The 27,911-nt window shown below is 42.0% G+C and overlaps 1 protein-coding gene across 1 annotated transcript in view; it reads right to left on the bottom strand.

Annotated features, from left to right (window-relative positions):
• The window catches only part of LOC140846713 (uncharacterized), a 43,795-nt gene extending 17,007 nt beyond the window's left edge, over window positions 1–26,788 (bottom strand). The window contains exons 1-4 of the mRNA XM_073224287.1: window positions 26,748–26,788; window positions 23,452–23,782; window positions 19,872–20,053; window positions 10,720–10,781 (exon numbers count right to left, since the gene is read on the bottom strand). Coding sequence (XP_073080388.1) covers window positions 10,720–10,781; window positions 19,872–20,053; window positions 23,452–23,782; window positions 26,748–26,788 — 616 coding nt within the window. The remainder of the gene's footprint in view (window positions 1–10,719; window positions 10,782–19,871; window positions 20,054–23,451; window positions 23,783–26,747) is intronic.
• Between the last annotated feature and the right edge of the window lie 1,123 nt (window positions 26,789–27,911).

Raw genomic sequence — 27,911 nt, 5'->3', positions numbered from 1 at the left:
TTCCCCTTCAAAAGTGAAGAGATTTTAAGAATGTATATGCATTGCTATAGTATTAAAGGCAGGCAGATGTAACTGATGAGCAGAATAATATAATTAGATTAACCTAACACCTATTATGCAAGCAGCTCGAATTTATAAATAATAAACAAATGACCACCCATGGAAGGTCCACATAGAAGTTAGGAATGTAAAGAAATGGAAAGGGTGAGAATATATAGTCACACATATGTCTGCATACATATGCTCATACAAATATTGCTGTTTTCTGTGCTTATTCACTAGTTCTCTTATGTTTGAGTATTAAATATAATTTAGTTAAATTAACTCTTCACCAAGATTAACTCTATTAGTTATTCATAGTAACCCAGAAGCCATAGGCCCTTTTTTCAGATACTCAAATACTGCCTAGCAAATATTTTTTCCCTGTGGCAAATGTGTGGTGGATGTGGAAATGTTTGTGGAAATAATCTGAAATATTCATTCAGTGGAGGAGGGACAATTAGGTATTTGAAAAGATGGGCATTTATGAAGAACAGTCTCATATCTCCTGTGCAATGAGACGTTTGCAGTTAGTCACAATATGGACTTACTTCCTGGCCACCAAAAGGGTGTGGCTGTAGCCGGCATCACGGCCCAAGCAGGGGGCAGACCCCCACTAGCACAGCCCAGCAGAGGTCAGCAGCCCGCACACCAGAGACCCCGAGGGGAGCCCACTGGCGCCAGGATCAGGAATGACTTCCCGGTGGCACATGGGGCCTTGGCGTTTTGGGGGTGCACAAGAGGAAAGTGATCACGGCAGAGAAGCAGCTGAGGAAGACTTGGGGTGAAAGTCTGAGTTTAGTACAGCGGATTGGGAGATCGGAAACTCTTTGAACATTTACTAAGAAACCTGACCGGGAACTCCTATACTGGAAGGTACGGAACACGGAGACATCATGAAGGAGAGACCCAGGCAGGAGTCAGGCCCTCAGCTACAGCCCATGGAGATGGGTAAGGGCCTCACTTGGAGGATTGGAAGTCAGTGTTTGTGTAAAATTTGGTGGAGAGTAATTTTGCTTTAAAAACCCTTTTTAGAGAATTGTGAATAGTTCCCCTCTAGCATTCCCCACAGTCATTGCGGAGAGGGCAGCTGTGATGTAGAAGAATACCGTCCCACTATGGCTACCTTCGCCACAACAGCTGCTCCTGCTGCAGGCCTGTCGGACCCAGGCCTCGGCTGCTCCTGGACAAGGAATCGCTCAGGCCACTGTGATTCAGAAGCATCCCGGCGCTAGAGAAGACACCAGGAAGGCCGGGAGACAATGGCAGCCTTAAAGGCCCTCGTTGAACAGAATGTATAATTTCATTTAACAGCTGCGGAAGCTCATTAACTACGCTGGCATGAATGATTCTTTACAACTACAAAGAGAGAGGAAAACAGCAGCCTATTTACAAATGCAGCAAGAGCCATGCCTTGTTTTCTAGCTTTCATGAGAAACAAAACATCTCTGCATAATAACTTTATCCTATGATTCAACACTACTTAAAAGTGCAGCTTGCCATAAGCTTAATGAGATATTTTTGCACCACATTTTCAGAACCTCCACAATATTTCAGTGCAGTTTCTGACTGCATGGCTTTCAGGTTCCCTGTGACCTGCTGAGGGGCCACTCAGGCAGCCAGGCACGCCCCTCCTGCCCTCAAACATTTCTTTCCACACACACCCGTCCTGCGTGTCCTCAGCTGGAGGACAGTAGAGCTTACATGCCTTCCACATCCCTTCCGGCCCAGAATGCCTGCTCTTCCCTGTGGGATCTCTACTCCGCTTCAGGTTCTCTGCAGTTACTGAACGAGCTTCAGCAAGTCACTTAGCCTTTCTGCGCCTCAGTTTCTTTACCTGTAAACTGACAGCACCTACCTCACAGGGCTACTGTGAGGGTTAAATTGTGAGTTAACACAAAGCATCTAGAACAGTGCCTGGCACACAGCATACACCCAGTAAGTGCTGGCCAGTATTTCTTGATCACTACCACTACTTAGGACATCATGCACCACTATTACTTATTTTACACGTATTTTGTTAACTCCACCTAAATAAAAATTACTCGAGGACAAGTTTTGGCATCTAGGGCGAGTATGGGTGCATTTAAGCATCCTTCTTGCCCTCTTCCCACTGCTCCCCATCTCCCCTGCACCTGCCCCAGATACATACAGAGGAGGAATGCACTAGGGTGGGGCAAGTTGGCTGACATTTTCTTGGCCACTGGGCTCAAGGTGAAGGTTCAGGAAGATCTAGGCTAAAGGAGTGGGAAATAAATGATTCCTCAGTGCAGCCTGGTTCATGAGCATTCTACACTGTGCCGGGAGGGGATGCTCTACTTAGTGGCAATATTCTGATTGCTTTCCCTTTACTTGTCATTTTTTTCCTGTGAGGCCTTTTCAGGCAGGGGTGGCTGGTCTCAGGTGGGATTTGGGTAATCCTGGGTCTCTGGTCCACATGGTTTTTGTCTCATCCCACCCTGATTAGCAACCAGAGGGATCAAGTTTTTCTCAACGTTGTATCCTACAGCCCCCTAACATTCACTGTTCTTTATATAAGTAGGCAGGCATTCAATGGGCATTGAAGCAAACTATTATTCATCCTTTCAAAAAAATGTTGCCCACATTCTGGTTGGGTCAGGCATGATGACTGAGGGCCTATCATCTCATTCAACTATTCAAAATTCAAAGAACACCACTCCACTGCCTGTCAGCACTATTGAGACTTAACACTGTGACCCTAAGGCCCTACATTGCCTGACCCCAGCTTACCTCCCTGACCCCGTCTTGCTCCCTCTGAACCGGAACACTTCATAGTTCCTGCACTTTTGCACTCGCTGTGCCCTCTGTCTGGGATTCCTTTGCCCCAGAATCTCACAGGACGGGCTGCTTCTGTGATGTCTGTCTCAGGACACAGGAGGAGCCCACAGCACGAAGAGAAGCAAATAAGAGAAGACTGCCCCGAAGAAGTGATGACGTTAAGTACGAGACCTAAAATATGAGCGTGCGTGTCTCTGTGTGCACATGGGTGCAGTGTTAAAGGTGGCTGGAATGTGCAGAGGGGAGCACTAAGGCAAAGCTTTGGACCGCCAGGGAAAATGGCCAGGTCCGTTTGAAGAACTGGAGGTCAGCGTGGGTGGAACTCAGACATGGGGGGACTGCAGAAGAAGGGACAGGAGCCAAATCACGGAGGCCCCTGTACAAGAGGCAACAAAGGAGGGGCAAGAGCAGCGCTTATGCGCCGGAGCCCGCAGGTAGTGTCGTGATCCAAGACTCAGATCGATCATCCATCTCGAGCGGAAGGCTTGCGCTCTCGTGCGTGTCCTCCTGCTCTTCCCTGACCTCGAGCGGCCGGCAGTGCTGGGTGCCGGTCACCCCAGGACTTTCACATTTCCTTCAGCAATAAAGTGAGCCGCGCTGCCCGAGATTCAGGGGTGGGACGCTCACCGGCTCCTGGGGACTTACTTTCCAACCCTGAACATGACCACTTCTCATAATGCTAGTCCCGGTGCTATTCCTGGGTGGGAAACGGAGTGAGTTTTTAAAGCTGGCTCTAATTAGCAATTATCATATCACACACATTCAGTAAGAATAAATTTGGCCCAACAAACCGAAGAGCATCTTTTCTGACAAAAAGAAAAAGTAGATATATTTCACTGTAAGTTGCATTTTGACCAATAGAATTTATGCTATTAAAATAGCCTTAAGAACAAATCAGCAGCAGACTCACAGAACCCAAGAATGGACTAACATTTACCAAAGGGAAAGGGACTGGGGAGGATGGGTGGGGAGGGAGGGAGAAGGAGATTAAGGGGCATTACGATCAGCACACACAATGTAGTGGGGGGGCACGGGGAGGGCAGTAGAGCACAGAGAAGACGAGTACTGACTGTAGCATCTTACTACGCTGATGGACAGTGACTGCAATGGGGTATGTGGGGGGGACTTGATGATGGGGGGAATCTAGTAACCACATTGTTCATGTAAGTGTATATTAATGATACCAAAAGAAAAAAAATAGCCTTAAACTTTTATAATTTCTAATAATTCATGATTTTTAATTGCTCACAGATTTAGGAACAAGTCACAAAAAATTCAATGAAATCAGCGTGGAAACTAAAGCTCAAGTACAGAAGGGTTAGATGATTGATTCAATATACAACTAAACATTATACTATGAACAGGCAGTGTTCAGATTTACTAATTTTGTATTCAGTGTCTGACTGCCAGAACCTATTTTAAGTACAATACAGATTTACTTGGGTAAGAGAGTGGAATGAGGGTCGGAAAGAGACATCTGTATCTGCATGGCCAAGAAAGCCACTGAAGTACAGGAAATGAACAAATGCTTCAAGATTAAATTTGCCAGGTGGCACTCCACAGCTCAAAGATACCATGCCAAAGAGAATTTAATATTACAGGGTAACTGAGTAAGGAATTTAGCAAAACCACTTCCTTAATATGCACTTAGAAAGATCCATTATATGTTAATTCTGGATACTCAAAGTTGAGTATCTGAATTTGTAACTTTTACCAATTCTCTGACTCACTTCAGCAAACTTCTTACATTCAGAGCAGATAAATCTTCATTTAACCAGGGCACGAAGGCTTCCGCTAACCAGCCACACACATCTGGGAGGAGCCACTCTCTTAGGGCATCTGCCATCTATTAACATATTTAACTGCATGTGTTTCTTTAGCTTTTACATACAGTTTCCTTCATGGGTATAAACATTTGTTCAAGAGTTTAACTCTCTAGCTAAAACACACTAAGTCCAAAACTCAGAAATAGTAGCTCAGTCCCTGCAAGGAAGCACATTAGTAACAAGCTTATGATACATTATCATACTGTAAAAACATTTGCTGTTCTCCAACACACTTTCCACTAAGATAGCTCATATCTGGAGATCTCATGGTGTCATTTTGGAAATGAGAGCTGAGGAGCAATTCTGATTCCACTAAGAGTTATTAAGGATGTGAAGGAATTCATTCATTAATTTCCCTAACCATGTGGGGCCCTGAAGCCTTTGGGGACAGTAAGTTTATATTTAGAATTTGTGCTGAATGAATCCCTAATCTGCTTTGTTTTAATCTGCATTAAAAAGTCTCTACTCTCAAAGTGGTGCATCATTAGGTTTCTATAATAATTAGGCATATAAATGGTAACATTAACTTGGACACCACACATAGACTGAAGATTTAAAATGCGTGTATTATCAAGAGAGACTTGTTTATGCCTGACAACTGAAGAAGCCTACTACAGAATATTTAATTCACTGACTGTTATTTCTAATAATAAGGCACATTAAGAGAATTAGATTTCCTTTCTCATTTTATTTATTGGCTTTTTGCAAATAAGAGGAGCAAAAATGAAGGGGAAAAACAGTAATCACAAAAACTCCAATCTCTTAAATGATTTAACAGCTTCATTCGTGCACACACTATCAACCGTGTCTTTCAGATCTATTTGGAGTACTTATTCTGACATAGTACCATAGGAAGAGACTCTTTTCCATTATTTTAGTGAGACTAAGACAGCTCCCCAAGAACTGTCTTTAAGATTTCAGTGGGTCATTTAAAAAATTAAGAGGAATAATTAACTTCCAGTTACTCTTCTGGCATCCCTGCATCAGTCTTTCTAAGCCACCCCAAACTGACGCCACCCAAGAGAGCCTTTTTCCCAGGGGTGGTACTTCGCTAGGACTTCAGGCCCAGAGGGCCAGTCTGATGGTGGTGTGGGGGGGGGGGAGGGTGAGAGGAGGCGGGTTAGAGGGAGGAAAGGGTCCACAGGCTGAGCGCCCGGCCCCAGTCCCTAAACAGGGCCGACCTCTGCTGCAGCCGCGGGCGTCTCCACAGCCCCACCCTGGTCTGCTTACTCTTCAGCAGAGGGACCATCTCACACAGGAATGTTTACAGACAGCATCACTACAAAACAGGGTGCAGGTTGACAGCAGAGTCTCAAGGTCAGGATCATTTAAATAAGTCACCACTGCCACTTGCAGAACCACTTTAGACCCCGTCACACTTCCTGTAGAAATCTCCCTTTCAAAAACATTTCAAGAATGATGTAATTTTTACAAATTAAAATATTCCAATAAGTAATTACTTAAATGATGGAAATAACCAAATAAAAGTGGGAAATGGAAAATTTACAGTGCAGTGAGGCAAGGGAGGGAATGAGAAATAACACAGGAGGAGAACCTACACAAAGTAAAGATTAGAGAACCAGGAAAAGTTTACACGTTTCTACAAATGTATAGTCATTTACTGAGGAAATGTGGTTCAGTTCCTGGGGACACAGTTGAGTTATTTATGCTAAATGTTTTAAGTTTACCTATTAAAAAACAAGGCACATTCTCAGTTCCAGGCTCTGGAGCCTGGTGGATGGAAAGCCGCCCGCCTCCCACTCCTGTTTCGGTGGCAGCCTGCTAACCTCTCAGGGCACAGCATGATTAATTGAGTTTTTTCACTCGATGGTCTTACGTATGACGGAAATTTAAAGACATTTCTACATATTTTACTCTCCATCCCAGCTAATTATAAGTTCAACTATCCACAAAATGTAGTGGTATGGTCACACTGTTAATTTCAACTCTTATGAACATGAATATTAAACAGGGAAGATAAACTATTATTTCTACAATAATAACAGTACTACATGTTTAGAGATACTGTATTTTAGAGGACAAACGATGCCACCCTTACTATCTTTACAGTTTCTCCTTTGCATTATTTGTCTCACTGTAAACATATCTGCCTTAAGGCAAACAGAGATTTATGAAAAAGAGAAGTCAGAAGTTTGATCCTTCACAGAGACCCACAGTGGGATTCTCTAAAAAATCTTAGGTTGCCTTCGTATATTTGGGGCAGCATTTGATGCACATATTGTTCCTGAGATACGTGCTGTTGCATAAAGCAAAAGTAACAGTTCAGATGAACGAGGCAGTAGCAACAATGCCTGGCGTGCTATTCTCATCAGCTGAGACAAGAACAAAGAGCCTTTGCAAATGTGAGTTGAGTCAACATTTGTTTATTTTAGGCACTTCATTAAATTGAAAACTAATTTATTACTTAAAGACTAAAATTGTAAGGAAATAAAAGGGGTTTAATCCAAATAATGTGAAAGTGAATTAATTCTTCACTCTGGCTGGCCTTTGCTTTTCTTCCTTTCAAATAATTTAGATTTCATTACTAGAAATGTTTGTGAAAGGTTTTACCTATTTTAAGTTAGATAAAAATGAACAGCAAGACAAAACATAACTTTTTAGAGTGACTTGTGAAATACCACATAAGTACACGTTTTTTAAGAGCAAAACTATTATATTTCCTCACTTCTCTCAGGAATTCTCTCCCTCTTCTTTCCTTCCTTCCTTCCTCTTTTTTTTCCTTACATTGCCAATTCTGCACACATACAGAACACTTCTCCTGCCTTGCTGAAGTCCTCTAAAAATGTACAGAGATGGTTTAAAAGGTATTTGATTTATACCATTTACACCCAAGCTTTGTAAAAATGCATCAAAGAGAAAGCCAAGCATTCGGTTCTGGTTAGCAAGGTGACTGCTCCTAAAGCCGCTCCCTGAGGTCGGCGGCAGTCGGCAGCTGCAAACATCCGACTGAAAGCCCCTCAGAGGCTTCACAGCTTCCAGTCGAGGATGTTTACAGCCGCTCACTGTCAACAGGAATAGGCCTTCTTTCTGTCTGGTTGACCTGAAGAAGGATCCCTATCAAGTAAGATGTTCAGGCAGCAACTCTGTACATGACTAACGTCTCATTCAAACACAGAAGTATTCTGGAAAACGTCTAAAATTCAAAACAAAAAGCTCCATGCATGTTTGTTATTCACGTACCAAGTTTCTCTAAGATTCTGTAATATATGAAGACAACATATGCAAACAACTTTCCTCCATTACTGTTAGTTACGAGGAACACATAGGCAATGGTAGGGTTACTCAGTATGACTCCCACGGGCACTATACGACCAAAACCCTTCCCTCAGCAAAAGTGACCGAACAGAAATTATGTTAAAAACATAAAGTGCGCATTTAAGTGAACTTAGACTCTCAAAGAAAATATAAAAGGTCTATTTCAAACATCATAAATTCTGCCCCCGCCCCCTCAAAAAAGACTTACATGCTGCTTTTATATATCATTTGTGCTCTGAAATCTGCCTCCAGAGACAAGTTGTGTAGTCAGCTGGTTTTTGAAAGAGTAAGCAACAATCAGGAGAAAAGCAGCAAGGAACAGCGAGGTCTGCAACAGGCTCCTATCAGTGTGCGGATCAGTTTCCCACTGGAAAAACACAGAACCCATCACTCGCAGCAGAGTGACGCACATTAACTCCAAATCTGAATGTTTTGAATTCCACTCCCATTCTCTTATGAAAATAAATGAGGAAAACTGAAGGTTAAGCATTATCAGTCACTACTTTCCTGAAGTAATTCAAAACCCTTTCTAGTCTAGTGAAAGATCAAGTTGATACAGAAAAGTGGGTGTGCCTTTCCCCACATTTTATTTTCAGATGAAGTTACCATAAGGTTCTTAAACTGCAGAAGTCTTACAAGTTTGTGACACCAAACCCAAAACAAAAACAAAACCCACACAGTGTCATGTTTACTGACACTAACAAACGTGAAGTGCCCCATAAATTACTTTCTCCAAGCAAAGGGAAACTCGATCCCATCAAGGTTAAGCAAGTTAATCTTTGAGGCAGCAGGTGAAAACAAGCTGAATTATGTCGTGATCTTTTTCTTTATTAACTAAGGACTCTGAACTACTAAAACTTCCTAGGGAACCACATTTTCTCAATGGGTCAAGTCACAACGGAGAACAAAGCAAACTCTATCTGTGCTGTGCGGTTCTGCATTCCAGAAACTCTTAGTGCCTGGCGTTCATATAACACTGATTACTGGAGCTCAAGGCAGTTCACCAAACTCAGCTAGACCTACCGACCTTGTGGACTTCTCACCAAGACACTCACTTCTTTTAAGTTAGTCACAAACAGGCAGGCAGGGGACTCTTTAATTAAAACAGATAAATCCCAAGCCTTACACCCTGTGAAGTCATTGTATAGCAGTAACTGTTTACAAAAAGAAAATACTTTTACTCCCATCAATTTTTCTCAAAGTGACAGACCCCCTACTTGCCTCGGAATCTTGCTGCTTTTAAGTAGTAACTTTAAAAATTAAAAGTGGTAAGTGACTAGTACAGACTAAGTAAATAACCTCAACAACTCAGTGAGCAGTGAAAAGAGCTACTAAACCTTAGTGCAACCTTGAAAATCCAGCCGTCTGCTCAGAGCTCCATGAATAAACAAAAAATTTTCCCAAAAAAGCATGAAAGACTGTAAGATCTTAGCTATAAGGGCTCATAAATCAAAGGGCATTTAATAAGCAGCAATATAGTACTTCACTGCCTATATCTAGGCTTCCTTTTTAGCAAGGCACCATCTAGATAAAATATATGTGAAAAGTAAAAGCCGGTTTATCCCAACCAGGTGCTGAACAGTTTTGCTACTTTAAGTGAGACTCAATGTTATTTACTTTCAACTATTTGCTTGTTTTCTGGTAATTAAGCAGAACCCGTTCCATTTCAAAAAGCAATTCTCAAAATGAGAGAGTGGCAAGGGAATGATCAGGACAGCTTCTTTTAATCCTGGGTGCCTGAACTGCCTCTAGCCCGTCCACTCTGCAGTTCTGGTTCTGATGGGGAGGGTGCTGAGTATGTATCCTGTGAAAATTATCAAATGATTTTGCTATGCTTTAGAACTGCTAATTTAGAAAGATGGAACTAAATAAAGTGCTTGAGGCTAAAAAATTTTGCCACTACCTGAGAAATATGACCAGTAAATCCGTTAAAAAATTACAAACTAAAAACAAACATCGAAGAGTAAGATTCAGTTCTGTCCAGTACATCAGACCCTAAGTTGCCTTACATAACCCTGGAAATGCTCACAGAAAATTTAGTTCAAAATCGTAGGAAGCCTGACTGCTTGAGCCTTGTAAGACAAGGTCCTTAAGTCTTCCCAACCCAGAAGTGCAGCTCTGTATGTCTACACTCAGGATAGGTTTTATAATATTCCCCATGTTAATTTAACTGTTTGAAGGCTTAATCCATTTCGGTGGATAGTTTAGGACTGGCCCAGATAAAATTTAAAACTTTTTCTTAGCTACTCCGAACCATTCAGTCTTGAATCCTTTAACTGACTCTAAAATCATGCGTTTTCCTGAGCTACGGATAACTAAAAGCAGCTTAAATAGTACAGCCATTCAAACTCCCCTCCCTCCATCCATTTACCAAATTCTCAGAATTTTAAGATGTCAGAATATTTAAATGAAATGACCCATAACTGAATGGTGAGATTTTAGGCACTTAGCGGGTGGTAGGAGTTACCATTACTTTATTTGTTCATTTGTTCATTTATACTAAGACCCTCCTTTGGCCACGGAAAGGCAGAGGCACGAGTAGGTGGCCCTGCCGCACTGACGAATGCTTCTCCCTCTGGCTCCCACCTCTCTCCTGTGCCCACCTCACCCCCACCCACTGTGGCCTCCAGGAAGTGGGGTGCTTCGTGCCAGCACAGAGCCCAGTGTCTAGGCTCCCTCTGCATCGTCCCTCCCTCGCTCGCTCAGGAGGCCAAGGTCCCAGGCAACGATATCAATAGTCCTGGCGTTCAGCCCCTATCCCTTCCTTCAGAAAACCCACCTGGAGACAAGAAACACAAGTGGTCTCTGCTTCCTTTTGCAGAAAGCATACCCAGAAGTGACCTGAAATGGAAGGAAATACATAGATGAACAAAATAGGCCCTTTAAAACTAATCTTCACCTTCTATTTATACTTCAGTCCCAACAGTCCACAGTTTTTAGCCTAAATTTCCTTATATCTCTTTCTAATGACAGTGACGATGAACTTCCTGTTGCTTTCTTTGGCTAATTAATAGAAATACAGACCTACCTGGTCCTTGCCTCTTGAAAATGGCTGAAGACTGTAGGAATTTACTGGGAACGGTTTCCCATGGATTGTGCACACAGGGGAGATTATGAAACTGAAATTCTAGGGAGAAATGTATTATCTTGGAGAATACAGAGCTTACAGAATTATAAAAAGTAAAACCTCTTCTACTCTAGAAATCTAATTTTTGATCAATTAAGATTTTTCTAATAAAAAGGTAGTGAGAAGTCGAAAATCAAGTTTCATAAACTGTGTATATTCAAATTCATAGCCTTAATTTCAATACCATATCTTTTGAGTATGCCAGGCACTATCTATGCATGTTCTCATTTCATCCCTGCCAGGGTATGCGAAGCACTTACTACCATCACCATCACACAGATGGGACTCTAGTCCTTTCTTGGAGAGATGAAACTGCATTTCTCACTCACTTTCCTACTCTGATGTTCTGCTTACTGTAAGCTCTTTTAAATCATTCGTGGAGTTGGGGAGGATGTGGGTTTGAATGACTATGAGACAGTCAATGATAATTTAATAAAAATGCTCTTTTCATTGTGAATTGGATATAAAAATTAATAAATGGAAAAACTTTTAAAGAGTAGAAACGAATATCCAGATCCTTTAGTGATAAAACAATTCATTTAGTCACCTATTCATTCACCACATATTTATTATCTTGCCAAACTCCTTTAAAATAATACTGATTTACAATCTAGGCCAGGGTTTCCCAGACAGGAGCTCTGCAGGCTTATCAGAAAGTTGTTTGCTTATTGCCATACTCCCTCTCTGTCTGGAGCCCCTCCTCTCCTACTCTGGCTGGCATTCCCACCAGGGAGGGGGATCTCAGAGGGCCAGGGCATCCTAGCCGGCAGGCCTAAGGGACTTTCCGCCCCACTCCTCCCATCCTCTCCCTCCCTCCCTTTCCTGGGACACAGCACCGTCAGCAGTCCCCAGGCTGCATCCCTCAGACCATCTGCTGGCTCAGCTCTCCCCCACCAGGGGTTCCTGCTCCGTCAGATGCCACACAAAGAGCAACTCTCCTCTGGGAATACCTCCCAGTCCTGCTGAAATATAAGAGCATATCCCCAAAAGGATGTCAGGTGAATTTCAGATGAATTTCACTGTAATAATCACATGGCAGAATGCAGAATTCAAACAGACCTGGTTTTTGCTTTTTAAGTCAAAGCTATTAAAGTCCCCTAAACATAAAAAATTTAACACCAATTGTACCTTCAGAATAATGATAAATGATTTCAGAGGAACACAATTCTATAATGGAAACTTCATTTAAAAAATATTTTTGGTTATAAACTCAATTTAAAAAAGTATGCTTTTCTAATTTAGGTCAACTGTACATAGTTGATATTTCTATGGATATTTTAAGCAAGTTAAAAGATTTTGATGCTCTTACAGAGAGATGTGAAAGTAACCTGCTATCTAGTTCATTAAAAAAATACTTTTAGAAAGTATTTCTTAGTAGTAACCAACTTACTCTTTTACTAATCATTTGTGCAAAATAGCATCAGTAATTGTTGTAGAAAAATAGTCAGATTACTGACGTACTTAGAAACTAACCTGTTTTGAAATTATGGCTTCATTAAAACATATTAACAAAACTATGTAATGATACAGAACATGAGATACCCATCAAGTAAAACAAAAGCCACGAAAAAACTATGTATGATATAAATATTGCCATGTTAAAAAATTCAGAATATACATGATTTATATTATACATTTTCTCTCTACTTCTCTGTATTTTAGAAGTTCTCTCTAAAATGAATATTTAATTACAAATATTTAGAAGAATTTGGCCCATTTCAGACATAAGAATTAACATTTCTCAGAGCTCCAGAGTAAAACAGATAGTACTAGACATCTCTCAAGAACAGTTCTCTATCCAGCTGAATCTTTTGAGTGGACAGCGGATTGCATAAATCTCCTCTCCCCTGAAGGCCAGGATTCTGTCTCAGTCACTTCTGTGTCCACTGAAACAGTGTGTATACTGTGCCTTACTCACAGTAGGTATTCAATATCTAATGGCTGAATTTTGTGAATGTTCATAAGGAGATTCTTAAAACACATAATATTTACAGTTGTCCAGCATCTTGCTTTTGAAAACGCATGAGCTCATAGATCTTCAAAACGTGGTTTTTTCGCCCTTTCAAAGTAGTGAAATAGACAAAAGTTCATAATTAGTCCAAGCTTAGAGCCAGTGCTTGAACATGAAGATGCGAGTCTTCAGGGCCCCTCTGATGGGTGACTGGCATGGACAGGTCGCTGACCACTGCTGAGCATACCTCTCTGCGAAGGGAAACAAGGATACCCACACCTTACGAAGCTCTTCTGAGAGTGACGGCCATATGTGTGTGTAAGCATCACATGTTAGTTGTTCTTACTGTTAACTACCTTCCAGTTACGAACATTTTAAAGCAGATTAATCAGAATAGGGTTTACTAGTGGAAATAAACTACCAGTGTCATTTGGGCTTTTAAACTAGTTACATGACCTCATTTGGCCTCATTGGACATCAGTTGCTCCAACTGGAGTATGAGGGTTAATCAGATTTTTTCTAAAATCCTTCCAGCTATAAAATCCTATGACTCTAATTCCTTCTTTGTCTGATTTTATGAGGTACATGAGGGAACTGAAGTGGGAGAGAGTTGAGATAATTTTCAAAAACTTAAACATACACAAATCATGGAAGTAGACTTCCCTTAACTAGTTTGATTTTTCTAAATACAAAGAAGCACCAATTACTCTGACTTCATTCACTATCACAGTCCACACCCACACATTTTTAAAAATAGTGTGACTACAAAAGAGTTTAAGCACATATTTACAGACATAGTTAGGAGCTGACTTATAAAGCTTTCTGTGGAAGACGTTATTTCTCCAGTACTGTCTGGCATGGAAATTGGGTTATAAATAGCAAAAGAAAAAGGCCCACCCATATACCTTATACCTGTGGCAAACAGTGACACAGCATGCAGAAATAGGGTCATAAAAATGTTTAATCAGAGTCCAGGCTTGAAATCAGGTTGCAAGACCCCTACACCATTCCATATAGAGATTGGGCAACTTAACTTGAAGTAGCTTTACTAAAGCATCACAAAATCAAAGACACTTTCATCTGACTGTTGCTGTAGCTTAATGTTTGACTTCTCACTGTTTGGGGCTATCAGCAGCTTAGCTGCTCACACAAGGATTTCCTAGATTTTCAACAAAATAACTGTAACTCAAAGGATAAAAACCATACCCTGATTCAAAGAATAGTTACTCAAAAATCCCAGGTTATAATTTCATCTTACTATATTCACCTAATTAATATGTACTCACAGATCTGGGCTAGATCTGAACCACTAGGGACAGCTAATGATGGAAACACAGTGTGACTGGCCCTGATTTCATTCGCACAGTTAAGCACTAAGGCTGGAGGTATGAAGTGCAGGCCAACCAAACGGGGCGGCCACAGAGCCAATGACAAAGCACCAATCACTGCTGACGCTCCTGCCCTGGCAAGGAGGGTCTGGGACAGTGGGAGTAGCTGGCATGAGCTTCTAAAGGCCCAGGTTCCATTTCTGCCTCCTTCTAAAAAGCCTTAGTGTGGTCTTAATTCACAACATACAAATGGGGCACATTTGATAAGCAGTGGAGGAAAACACAAATTTCCACGATTACAGGAAAGGATGGACAGTGTGGTAAAAAAAAAATGGGTAAATGAGAAAGGAAAGCTCCCTTCTCCCCTTTCTATTCCCTAATTTATTAGTGGGTCTTAAACGTTTTACAGGATGTGATTGCTGTGCAATGGTCAAGAACAACAATCTGTAGTTTACTTTGTTCTGCCTGGGAAATCTAATCAGTTCTGTGAAGACCAGGCCCCTCTATTCGGGAAATGAATAACTATTTAAAAATAGATTAATTTCTTCAAATCAATACTTCTCATTTAGATTAGCGCAACAGTTTGTTATTTAATGCAGGTGTTTTTTATAATGCTACTTAATAATGTACCTATCTACAGAGGGCAGGACAAAGGGAGAAACTTTGGGGGGCCATATATGAATTATCAGAAAGTTTAAGAGTAAACATGGCCATCCCTTTTGGATTTTCTGGGAGCATATAATTTCAATGATTCTGTCCCATCATAAGTCAGTAGGAAATACTTTTAGGCCTGTGATCTGGCCAAGAAAAGTCATTAGAGATGACTTATACAGCATTAAAAAAATCCTAAATTCCCTAAAAAGTTAACCTTAGTTTTACAGTCTATAGAGCAAAAATGCCAACTTTTATTTTACCTAAATTATCTCCTAAGAAAAGAGGATTTATACACAAAAAGAGTAGTTTAAGCCTACTTTAAAAAAATAATTGATGAAACCACTCTAACTTAAAGTCTCTGAAAACATAATTTTTAAAAAACCTACTATATTGGTTGGCATTCCAAAGTCTGAATGTCCTAACATTCTTCTTTCTTTCTGAAGCACTTCTGAAAATTGTCTCTGGTATTTTTTAAATGTGCTCAGAAGTCTGAGGATTCCAGCAGTTTTTTAACTAATAAAATAAACACAGCAATCAAGTACCTGCAGTTCTGCTAACAGCATGGTTTTTATTCTAAGCCCCATTCACAAAGGCTGCAGAGAAAAATATCCAACACAAACAAATATTACTTAGATGCCAGTGGCATCTCAAAGAAGCGTACCCAAGTCTCACGATGCACTTCTGAGGGAGGGACCCATGTTCCACTCCCGTGGTGCATAGCTTCCTGGTGACCCTCACATCAGGCAGAAGAGACTGAAAGTGCCTCTCTTGACCTGGAGTTGGGGAGGAGGCGTGGGTGTGAAGCAAGTCAGTCACTCTCTTTCTTCACTTTTTCACCATCCTTCTTTCCCCTCAACAAATCTCCTCTTCCCCACGACATCTTTCTTTCTCCCTGTTTACTCCTAGCTGTTCTCGCTTATTGCTTCTCCAACTCCGACAGAAAGGATAGCTTTATCCTTTAATCTCACTGCTTAACATCAGTTTCTAGACTTCATATGAGTTCATACAAACACTCGTCAATATTTCCGAAGTAATACCTACAGGAGGCGACAAGAGAGAGTGAAGTGGGCTGAAGGCTGGGGAAGCTCTTCCCCAATACTGCAACGTGCAGCTTCCAGCTGAGAGAGAAGCTGAACCCGTGGAGGACAGAGGCTTGAGCCTGGGGGCTGCCAGGAGGAGGTGAGGCCTAAGCATTCCTGCAGCCCCATGAGAATCACAGTGACCAGGGCAGCCCAGCTCTCTACTGACCAGGCAGCTGGAACCTACGGCAATGACCACTTCTCACATGACGTCCTGTCCCGGCACTGGGGACAGTCTCCTCTTTGTGAGTCTGGCCTTTGCTTCTTTAGCCCAGGGCTTACAATGGAGGAAGACGCACTACTTTTTAAGACAGGGCCCAGATGACGCTCTGATCTTCTCCATGCACACTCATTTTCCCAAACTCTCGCACATCCTTTTGTTGACTCTTAGCACTACTGTTAGGTTATCCACTCTGCTTACACTTACCAGTCTCCCCCCAGGTCCAGTCCCTCCCCTAAAATAAACTCTATGCTTAGTTTTCCTCATTGTAAAATGATAACTGTAACTTTACAACAATAACTATTTGTGTTAAAAGGATTAAATAATCTAATTTTGTACAGTGTTTAGATGTCTGTAGTATGTGAAAGTGTAAGATTCTGACAGATAAAAATCAAGATAATCTGTGAAGACATGCATCTAGGTTCAAATGACAAACACTCTTTCTGATGGTGAGACAGACTTCAGGCAGAAGAGAGCACACACGGGTGGTTTTGTCCACACACATCTCAGTCCAGGGGCACTGCCAAGGGGATCACTCAAGGGGAAGGGCTTTAGTTACTGCTCTGCACTTGACCGGTTCCAGCCTGGGCCTGGGCCACTTACCTACCGAGGAAGGACACACCCATTTGCTGGAACCAGCTGGCACGGTGGAAGCAGAGCTCGGCCCCCGCCGGGCGGCGAACTGCACCAGGCTACTCAGCATCGCCTTCTGGGCGTTCCTTCCCTACTCAAGAAGCTTTACTGTATATTCTAAAAAAGGACAGAGTTTGAAGTTCAGTGTTTGGACAAAGGTAAAAGGACTTGTGCTGGTTTAGAGGTGGGGTGATAATGGGATGAAAGGGGCAGCTGTAAGTTGTCAAACTGGGAGCAGAAAAAGCAGGAGAAAAAGAACAATCTGGAAAGAAAAATGACGATGAGAAAATGGTCATATTCATGAAATGACTAATCACCATGCATGCAATGTGTGAACAAATGGATATAATGGTTCCAAAACTTATTATAAATAAGGAAAAACCTGCATCTCTAATACCAAGCTGCATATTTGAAAAGTATAAAAAAATGAATTTTTTTATATGAAAATAAAACCTCTGGCTTAAATTTTATCTCCTCTATTTAAAAAGTGCTTTTAAGATAAAAATATTTTTAAAAAGCCATGTCTGGAATCTCAAAGATAAATCACCCCAAATTGGTAGTTACCAATGTTTTTATGTTCCTATCAACTTTTAGCAAAAAATGTAGCTATTTTTCCATCACCATGAGAAATAGTAATTTAAAAACGGTTTAGACAGCTACCCATGTTAAAAGTTACTTCCACAGACTAGTCCATAAATGAAATACCCAGAAACGTTTAAACATTTCAGATGTTCTCTGGTTGAGAGCAATAAAATGTTAAGCTTGAAATAAGAAATACATTTGACTTTGTTAAAAACAGATACATCATTTATAATGAAATAAAATTCCATTCATAACAATTCAAGGAATATAATAAGAATCTGCTATCAAAACAGGTCCTTTGAATCCTTGTTTAATGAAAGTGTCAGCACTGATGGGTGTTAGTCTACAAAGACTGGAATGGAAAGTTCCCCCAACTCTGATTACCCTAAAAATATGTAGTGTTGAAGTGTTAAGCTTCTCTAAATTTTAGCATTATACCTTGAAAAGTCCTACTACCTCTGCCAGGAGACAAGTACACTTCATCTAAGCAGGAAATTTCCATTCCTCCTATATTAAAAAGCCACACCCCATATAACTAACGACAGGAAAGTATTTCAATTCAAACCTCTAACACCATCCAGCCTGAAGCAAAATGAGAAAAAAATAAATAAAACACAACTCACACTTTCAGAGAAGAAAGGGAACTCTTGCTAAATCATTAGCAATTATGCTGAAGAATTTATATGCTAAGCACGGCTGAATGTAAAAACAACAAAGCAGTCAACCACAGCTTTAGCACTTTGAGTATGATTAACAGAATGAACTTGCAAAGGTCAATTAAATGTCAACACACTTTGAAGACATACTCTTCTTAAGTCTGGTCAATGTAAAACAGCACCTCATAACTTAGGGGTACCTTTCTTAATTTAAGTGTAATGTGCATGTGATACAAGTACACACACATGCAGACTTACAACCTGTCATCAACCAGATCACTACAGAAAATCACCTAGCATCTATCCCAGAGTTTTAGCTATTTTCATGTTTTTCAAGTTACGAAATGACTAAAAGGATGGCATAACCGTACTTATTATACAGCACTAGCCAATGAAGATAAAATGCAGAGTAAATGTTAAGTGCTAAGACTAAGGTTTATCCAACAGCTGACCTTATTTATTCCATCATACGAAGTCACTCACAAGGGTAACCCTCATTGTCCCTAACACATCACTGGGTACCTAAAGCATCCCCCACCAACTCTTCCCTTGAATACTTGTAGTTAAGAAGCTTGCCAGAAAAGGTACTTGGCATTCAAAACTTGCTGGGTCCCATCCCACAGAAGGAAGGCCACATTGTCCCAGAACCTCAGAATGAGTAAGAACCATAAACATCATGTGGCTCAAACTCCACGTTCACAGCCGGGAAAGGAAGCAGCAGGGGTAAAACAGTCTGACTTGACTCCCACCGCTCCCTGGTAGAGGTCAGGTCTTAAAAATTTACTTATTCATTGCTTTCTTTTCTTCATCAAATGTATCATAGACTTTTCCTCCATTAGGACTTTAAGACAAGGTTATAATTGACCAAATAGGTGCGGTCACCATCAGAATTCAAAGAATGATGGTATCTTTAAGGCATTAATGATCTGGGAAGGTTCCAAGGAAGAGTTAGAAATTGATGAATGGGTAGAATCTGGGTGATTTGAGGGGAGGCCTATGGGGTAGGGCCTGGTGCTGGGTAAGCTGGCCATGTTCCAGGAACCAGGGAGAGAAAGTGGTTAGAGTGGGATGGGACCCTGGTTTGAAGGCCACAAAATAAGCCGGGCAGAGGAAGTTCAATTTGCTAGGAGTGGCTAAAAGAGTGGTTAAAAGATTCTGATTTTAGAAACCTGATGCGCAGGCAGTAAAGATGAGCCTAGCAATAGGTATGCAAAAGAGAATGGAGGTGGCGAGAGAGAAAGATGTAAGGTGCCTCACAGGGGTTCATCTAGTAACACTAATATTTTACAGGGTTGTTGTAAGGAAAAAATGAGCTGATGAGAGAAAAAGCACTTTGAAAAGTAAGGACTCTTGAAGGTAAAAGTATTCTTAAGTCAGGGGGCAGGGGACTCTGTGATCACGTCCCAAGTCTTGATAGCATACACTTTTCTGAAAAGGCATATCTGGTGTTGAATTCTGCATCTATTCCTATGGGGTCAGAGTTAGAAATCTCCTCCTTTCTAATTCCAAAATCTAGGCTCCAGGAGAGACAGCTGCCACCCATAAGGCCCCGGAGGTTAAGGACCATCAACACTAAAATCCAAAACCAGGATTAAAATTTTGAAGCTAACCATATAGTCAATATTTCTCAAAGTGAGTCAAAAAAGGATGTAAAGTGCTATAAATAAGGTGGTACAAAAAGGAGGGTAGAAGAGACAGCACCTGAGCCAGGGGACACACAAGGACACCCAGGTTAGCAGCTGGCGCTCGGTCTGCATCCTCCGCCCATCCTTTTCCCTCTGCTCAACATTACTGTTGCACGTGTGGCTTTCCCTGGGTCCAGAGCAGCTTATCTCCTGCACTGCCTTCCTCTCTTGTCTCTCTTCTACAGCAACTCTCCAGGGCTAAAAGAGAAATTTTTTAAAGTTACTATAATAAAAGCTATACATATGGAGTATACATTGAGTGACAGTTATTATTTGTCACTGATTTGTATCTTACATAATTCCCCAAAGAACTCCTCTGGGGCAGGTACTATTATCCTCATTTTTCAAGTAAAGAAACTTAAGCTTAGAGGGTCAAGGACGCAGCTCAAGGTTTCTTAGGCAGTAAGTGGCAAAGCTAGGATTTGGATCAGGCGTGGCAGACTCCTCAGCCTTTGCCTGAACCTCTTCTCAACTCTTACCTATTTTTTCAATAAACATGCAAATCCTCACTTACATGTTGGGGTTTTATGGATACAGCGGTTATTTGACAATAGATGGCAAGGGGCCCGTGCTCAGCCATGGCCTTGGGCTACCACACTGGCAGCTTTAGGACTGAAATCATCAAATCTGAGTGTTCAACTGTATTGAGGGGACAGCTTTCCACTCAGCATTCTTGCTCTGTTCTCAGGCTTTCTGTCCCTTGGGGTCCATTCCCAATGATTTGCTTGAAGGCTGATCTCCCTAGGTGAAAAGGAGGAGGTGGCTGGATTGCCACTCCCACAAATCACACACAAACTGAGGGAGGGAAGGTGGGAGTAACCCATAGTCAGAGGGGTCTCTTGGGCCTTGTGCCCCAGAGCAGCCTTAACTGTGCTTGCAAGGTGGTGTCCTCGTTTGCTGGCTGAAGTGGTTCATGAGGGGTTCCCTGGCCCCAACTAAGAGATGAAGCCCACAAGCCTGGGGACGGAGGGGAAGTGATAGAGCAGGAGCAGCTGGCAGTACTTTTTAAATAAATGTTCCTAGGAGAAAGCGACAGTTGCCATTAAACACTGGTAAGAAAAGTGTAACGTTAATTCTCACAATGTAATGTGATTAACTCTCACTTTGGGAGGAGCTTGTAAAGAATACACAATCTACGTGTTGCTCATGGACGTTCTTATTGTTTAAGTGTAGGAAGTTGCCCAGGAGTCTTAAATTTTGTAGAAGATTCTGCTACAAGTGGTTAAAGGACCTTACTCAGGTACACTGCTATTACCGCCCTGCTCTGAGGAGAAAGCACAGTCCACAAAGGCAGCCTCTTGTTCAAATATCAATGCTAGGTTCTAGGTTGAGTGGTCATTTTTAAATAAGGCCACTAGGCTTTCCAGAAGTTTCCAGGCTTACAAATGTTGGGGACTTATTTTCCTGATGTCACCAAATTGACTATTGCCCAGGTCACTCAGTTAAAATACAGTATCTCACCCATAATGCGGTCCATGTGGGGGATTTCTCCACATACATGGTACTTGGCTAGAGTGAAGACCTTGGCGAGACACTATTTCCAGTGCTTATTTTATGTTTGTTGTAAGACTGGAGATCATTTTCTCACTGAGCATTTAGTTGATTTCAAAAGGTACACTTCCCTTCAAGGAAATGTATTAAAAAGTTTATTTCATACTGGTTTCAAAATAAGACAGCGCTCAAGTGAAATAATATGGTTAGGCCATTTAATCAGACATTCAGTTATAATGTAAAAAGCAACTGATAATTTAAGAAACACATCTTTTCAAGGGTTTGTGTTCTTAAAGAAATCTAGGTCATAACATATTAAGTCAATATTGTTATCTCTCTCCTAGAAACCCTATCAATTATCTTTATCTTTTTCCAAATCTGTAGCCGTATTTTAAGGTATAAACTTTTGGACTAGATACTGGGATTAAAGTATTTTTCTGCCAGTCTCTGATACCTTCTTTCTTTTCCCTAATGATGATATTTCTTATGGATGGGCAAGAAGAATTTTTGATTATTTTTATCTGAGCACTGGGTATTTTATCTAGAGAATATTTGTTTAGTAGCTATATTTATGCATTTACATTTTAAAAAAATCAACTTTTGTTGTTATAAGGTCCACAAGAAAATGCCCCATGGAGCACCCGCCATCTAGAGGCATGAATGGAGAGAAAACTAGGGGAATTTATCGTTGAGACAACAAAATAACTTCTCCTGTATTCAATACTGACAAGGATATATTTAATAGCTGAGATCATCTTGGTTAGGAAAAGTGATTTCAGTGTTCATGGAAAAGATGCCAGGTTATTATGATAACCAAAAGTTAACGCTCCACTGTATTGCCACACAGCCTGTGATGGCAATATTTTAACACCATTGCCAGACTGAACCTTCAACATTAATAATTTATCAAAATTATACATGTCACTAACACATCCCAACAAAGAAGATTATGTAAGTGAGCCGTCTTGGCGTCAGGGATAGTGAACACAGCAGCTATTTTCAATCCTTCATTAAAATTAGATTAAGATGTACTTGCATTATGTGTTGCTGGTCTTGTAAGGCAAGATTTGCTCTTAGTTTAAGATTTACTTTGGTTATTAGTTTCCTTGTCCGAAGTTAGAGTCCGCACGGACCCCCCCACAAAACTTTCCAGTAGAAAGAAGCACTTACAGAAAAACAAGAAAAACACCTGCCCTGTTTATTCTCTCCGAGGTATAATACAAGCCTTGTTCTCCCCCGACACCGAGTCCGAAAGGACGAAGGGACCCGGAGGGCACCTGCCACTTCACCCCTAAGCTGCGTCTCTGTCCCCAGCCTGGCCCTGGAACCCCAAACGGGGCAGCAAAGGCTACCAATCTTAAGCGTTTAAAAAACAATGCGTAATTTATTTTTCACTAGGAAGAAACCTTCAAACAGGGCTGTTCGAAAACGTCAGACTTAAAAGTTACTTCTCCATAGGCCGCAAGGTGGACGAGGCGGCCGTAAACACGGCCCGGCCTACCGCTTCCCAACTCGCTGGGGCCCCGGGGGGGATCCCCGCAGAGACCTTCCGAAGGACGCGCGCCCGCCACGGCCCCCGGGGCGCCGCCCCCGCCTCGCCCGCGAGGCGCCCCGAGCGGCCGAGCCGCCCGTCCAAGGTCAGGCGGAGCCGGGCGCAGCGGGACGGGCGCGCGACCTGCCCCCCGCCCGCGGCCCCCGCCCCCTCGCTCGCGCGTCCGTGTGTCCTCCCCGCCCGCCCGCAGCGCTGCAGGCGCCCCCCGCGCCCAGAGCCCGCCGCCCGCCGCGCGGGGTCCTCGAGCGGCCCGGGCCTCCCGCCGCCCCGCAGCCGCGCCGCCCGCGGGCCCCGCGCACGCCGGGGGCCGCCGCCGCCCGCCCGCCGAGGCGCCGCAAACTTTTCCCGGCTCGCGAGTTGCCGGCTCGGCGGCTGCGGAGCGACGGGGGCGCCCTCCCCGGGCGGGGTCGGGCCCGCCGGCCGCCCTCGGCGCGCGGGGCCGGAGCCGCCCGCATTGTTCCCGCGGCCCCGGACCGGCCGGCGGCGGCTCGGGCGGGCGCGGCCGGGAGTCGCCGTCCCGGAGTCGCCGCCCCCTTTCGCCGCCGCCGCTCACCGCATTCTTTGTGTCTCTCGCCGCCCTTGGGCCGCCGCGCCGCCCGCCTGACAGCTGACGGGCTCGCCGCGCCGGTGCCGCTTCCCTGCCGCCGCCCGCGGAGCCCGGCCGGGCCGAAGGAGGAGGAGAGACGCGCGCTGACGGCCGCTGTGCCGGAGCGGCCACCGCCGGCGAGGCCCCGGGCTGCCTCCGGGAGGCGCGGCCGGCCGCGAGCGCCGGCCCCGCGCCTGCCCCCTCGGGGCCGTTTCCGCGCCGCACGCCCGCCCTGCCTCCGCTGCCGCCGTCCCGGCAGGCGGCCAGCACCCGGCGCCCCGCTCCGCGGCCGAGCGCGCTCGGTCAGGGATCCTGGGGGAGCTGCCCCGCCCCCACCCGGCGCCCTCCAATGGTCTGGGCCTGTGGGGCCGCCTCGGTCCAATCAGGTGGCGGGAAGCCCGGCCCGTTCCCCAAGAGTGCAGCCAATAGAACACGACCCGGCAACACCCCCGCCCCGATCCACTAGGAGCCGACCGCTCAGCGCCCGGCGGTGGGACTCGGCGCTCGGCGCCCAGGGCTAGTCCGGTCCGGCCGGAGCTGGGTCCCGAAGGGAGGCTCTGCGGGGCGAGGTCTGGTGCCTAAAGGACTGTCCTGCAGCGTTAGACGTTCACGAAGATAGGGACGCGGGCGCACCGCTTTTGTAGGTCATTTAAATCCCTACTGTGAACTTAAACTTCTCTAGTGAAAGTTCACATATGGAAGAACGCTTCACAGACACGTTGTAGCCCCACAAACTGTTCAAGTTAGGGCCTTGCTTTTCAGAGCATTGCTTGGAAGTGTCTAACTAGGCAAGTGCTCAGTGGGTGCACCCGCAGTTCCGAGCATTTGTATTCTTAATAATTGTGCCAGAACACCACGTATCTGAAACAGAGGTTAGTTTCTATCCTGTTCCAAAACACAGGCGGTCATGGCATTGCCAACTAGTTTTTTTCTTGGAGAAAATTGCATTCAGGAATGAAAATACAGTTTTGTATGCAAGTCATCTTTACTGTGAACTTTCTGTAATAAAGCCACACACTATTTTCAATGGAAGTTGTATGAAATAGATGAATATGCATATATATTTTCACAGAGATAGACTGACACAGAGAAAAGACTTGAGTAAACCACTATAGCCCTTAATCATAGTACCTTGCAAATAATAGGCACTCTAAAGTTGTTTATTTGATATGAATAGGATTTCTCAATTCTCGTTGGTCATATAAGGTTTGTAACTTTACTGTGCTCTTTACAGAAAGTGGACCACTCCATAACGAAAACAGTTTTTGGTGATGTATATTTGCATAAAATCAAATCACACTTACTTGTACTTTAAAAAGTTGTCACAGTTTATTCTATAAAAAGTTTATTAAATGCAATAAACCTTGCCTTTAAACATTTTTGTACATATATGATATGTTCCTTCTACATAAATTATTTTAGAGTCAAAACTTTGTTTCTGAACAAAATTATTTTGGTGACCAAAAATTAAAAATTTCTGTACAATGAACCAAAAGAAGAAAAAGGAGATCAAACAAGTAAAAAAAATGGCTTATATTACCATCTTGCTTTCATGATTGAAATTTACCACACCATATCACATTAGCTTCAAGGAATAGCATGGACCCCAAAACTAAGTCTTGTAAAAGATTCCAATTCTGGATTGGCCTTGAACAAATCTGTTAATGACTAACTCTGTTATAAAAAAAAAAACAATATCCCCAACACTGCCTGCTTCAGAGTTGCTGAGATCCAACCGAGATAGCAAGAATTTATTCTCTGTAAGATGTGCCAAATGCACAACAGCCTTAAATGTGTTATTTTCCTTTTCTGCTTTTCTACACCCAAGAATCAAGATACTTGCCCACTAGCAGACTGTCAGTATTTCCTCTCACTGCACACTTTTTCAATTTCAAATATTTTTTGAGCCATTGGTTTTCCATCAAACTAGATATGAGTGAAACTACTACTCTTAATTCTAGAACAAAGTAGTATTTCCAGTTTTTTTCTTTTCTCTCTTTTTAATAGAGAGGGGTTAAGAGAGAAATTTAATGAATGTATCCTATGATTGTCAATGTGCATAGTTTTACATAGAAGTTGTTAATGACTAGGTCAAACTTCTATCCATTTAATCAAGTAATTTTGAAGGTATTTATTAAGGATTTGCTTAAGGAATTTGTGCTTAGTTTTTAAAGAGGAAAGCAAATGCGTATTTTTAGAGGTATTTCCATGTGTCATAAAGTAATTTGTTTACTTTGGTCCCAAATATGCGATTTAGTACATAAGTTTATTACTTCAAACAAGTGTACATATGGTAACACTAAGATGTGAAATTTGCTAAATTTAATTGAACAAGCAGTTGTTATTTTCAACTAATTAACTGCACAGATTTCATTTTCTGAGTGGAAAATGTGGAAGAATCAATCAATATGAATCTAATATACATGACTTATTAAGTATATTCAAGTCAAAACCAGTATTTGGTAATTTCCTGATAACTGATGAATCCATATCCATTTATTATGGGGAATGAATATTTTATCAGTTGAGTAATATTTGTGACTCCACTGTGGTGATGTTTCACTTATAAGTGATATTTTCAAAATTTCCATCAGTGATTTCTTCATCAGTTGTACAATATAGAACAGGAGAGCTAGCTCTTTTAGAGAACTATCAGTTTTAACACCTATTTAGATGTGTACTCGAGAAACTAACTTTAGGGGTAGTTTTAGTATTTGTAAAGATGATTTTTTTAATATGCAGACATGAGACCTTTTGCAAGTCACATCACATGACCTACAGTAATATGACTAATGCAATATATTCTCTGTGTTTTTACATTTCCGACACTGTCATGTTAAGATTGTTTCATCAGTGAGTATAGCAAATAACTGGATTCATGTCTCTTGGATTCCAGTCATTGATCCGCCTCTGAATTTCTGTGTATCTTGGACAAATCAGACTTCCATGTGACTTCTCTCCAATTCACTGAATCCAGTGAATTGGAAATGATGCTATTTGGGTGAGTGAAATACACAAGTATACATCTATGTAGAGAGCATAGAAAAATAATTGTTCATTTTCCATTCTATATCTGACATGGATGGGGGAAAATTCCTTTTGTGAGCCACAACATCAGATCCCTTTTATTTTCCTTTACAAAACTTGTATTTTTCTGATTTCTTGCACTTGGTTAGGCAGAGTTTCCTCACTGTGGGATATATTTAATGCCAAGAGTCTTTTATATGCATATGGAGGAACAGAGGGAAAATTCCAGAAAATACTGGACTTCCGCCTCCACTTTATCTTGGACTTTCTTCTCCATTTTATCGTGGACCACAGTCTCTAGGTAAAGTTCTTTTAGAGTGTAGTATTAGAAGTTTGTTTCCCCTGAACTGAAATCTTTGTAACTTCCCCTTTTCATTTCAATTATCAGGAAGCCCAGAACTAAATTTACAGCCCAGTTTAGGAAGGCATTATGGCCTGCTACACTGTGACTTTTAAATAAACATAATGTTTACCTGTACACTACTAGCTTAAATTCTTATGTATGCAGTTTAAGCTACTAAAATACTTTCTGAAGCAAGGTGGAGTATAAATTCATGAATAACACATTTTAACCCATATGTAACCCCTGAATATGATAAGCTGAGCATAACTTACGCAGAATGTGTGGTGAGCTCAACATAAAGGAGATTACTGTGGTTTTCTTTCCTTCACAGAGAAAGAGGAATATGATTCACCAGGTATAACATTTCTAAACTTTTTTCAGATAGGCAGAAAAGTATATAGTATAAGATGGGGAAAATTTATTATGCTTTAAAAAATTGAAGTTATAGGAAACAGATTTATGGGTGTTTTCTGTAAAATCAGAGTTTTATTCTAAAATAGGATATTTGACTTAAATGTAAACTGAAATACCTATTAGAAAGTATGCTTAAATCATGGTCACTTCCCATGTTACCCATCCATAGCCTTTATACTTAAGACAATAACTCCTACAGTATGTTTCAAATGTAATAAATCTTTTCACTAGGATTACTATACACCTATTTCCTTCAATTTTTGTAGTCTCTTTGAGAAAATAAACAATGCATCCCCCTGCTTTCAAATAATATTTGACAATGGCTTTATTTTTAAAAGACTCTTCCTGAGTAAGATACTGTCTTAAAAGCATTGCAGAACTTCATCTTATCATTTTTTTTTGCTTTATGAGATACATTTTAATTGGCTATAACTTACAGGTGAAAAAAATCGTAAGTCCTTTTAAAATAGAGTCATTTACACAAAGTAGATGGTAAATCCCCCATCCTGACCAGCAGGTCAGCATGTCAGAGGTGCTCAATGAGGCTAGCTGGATTTTTGTTACAAGTGATTAGAAAATTCAGCTCAACCTGACTTAAGTATATAAAAACATTAGTATTAGCTTACATAATTAACGGTCCACT

The sequence above is a fragment of the Manis javanica genome, chromosome 16 (genome assembly GCF_040802235.1).
Source record: "Manis javanica isolate MJ-LG chromosome 16, MJ_LKY, whole genome shotgun sequence".
Taxonomy (NCBI): Eukaryota; Metazoa; Chordata; class Mammalia; order Pholidota; family Manidae; genus Manis; species Manis javanica.
The sequence above is the reverse complement of the archived record's forward strand: the minus strand, read 5'-3'. Positions and strand labels throughout refer to the sequence as shown.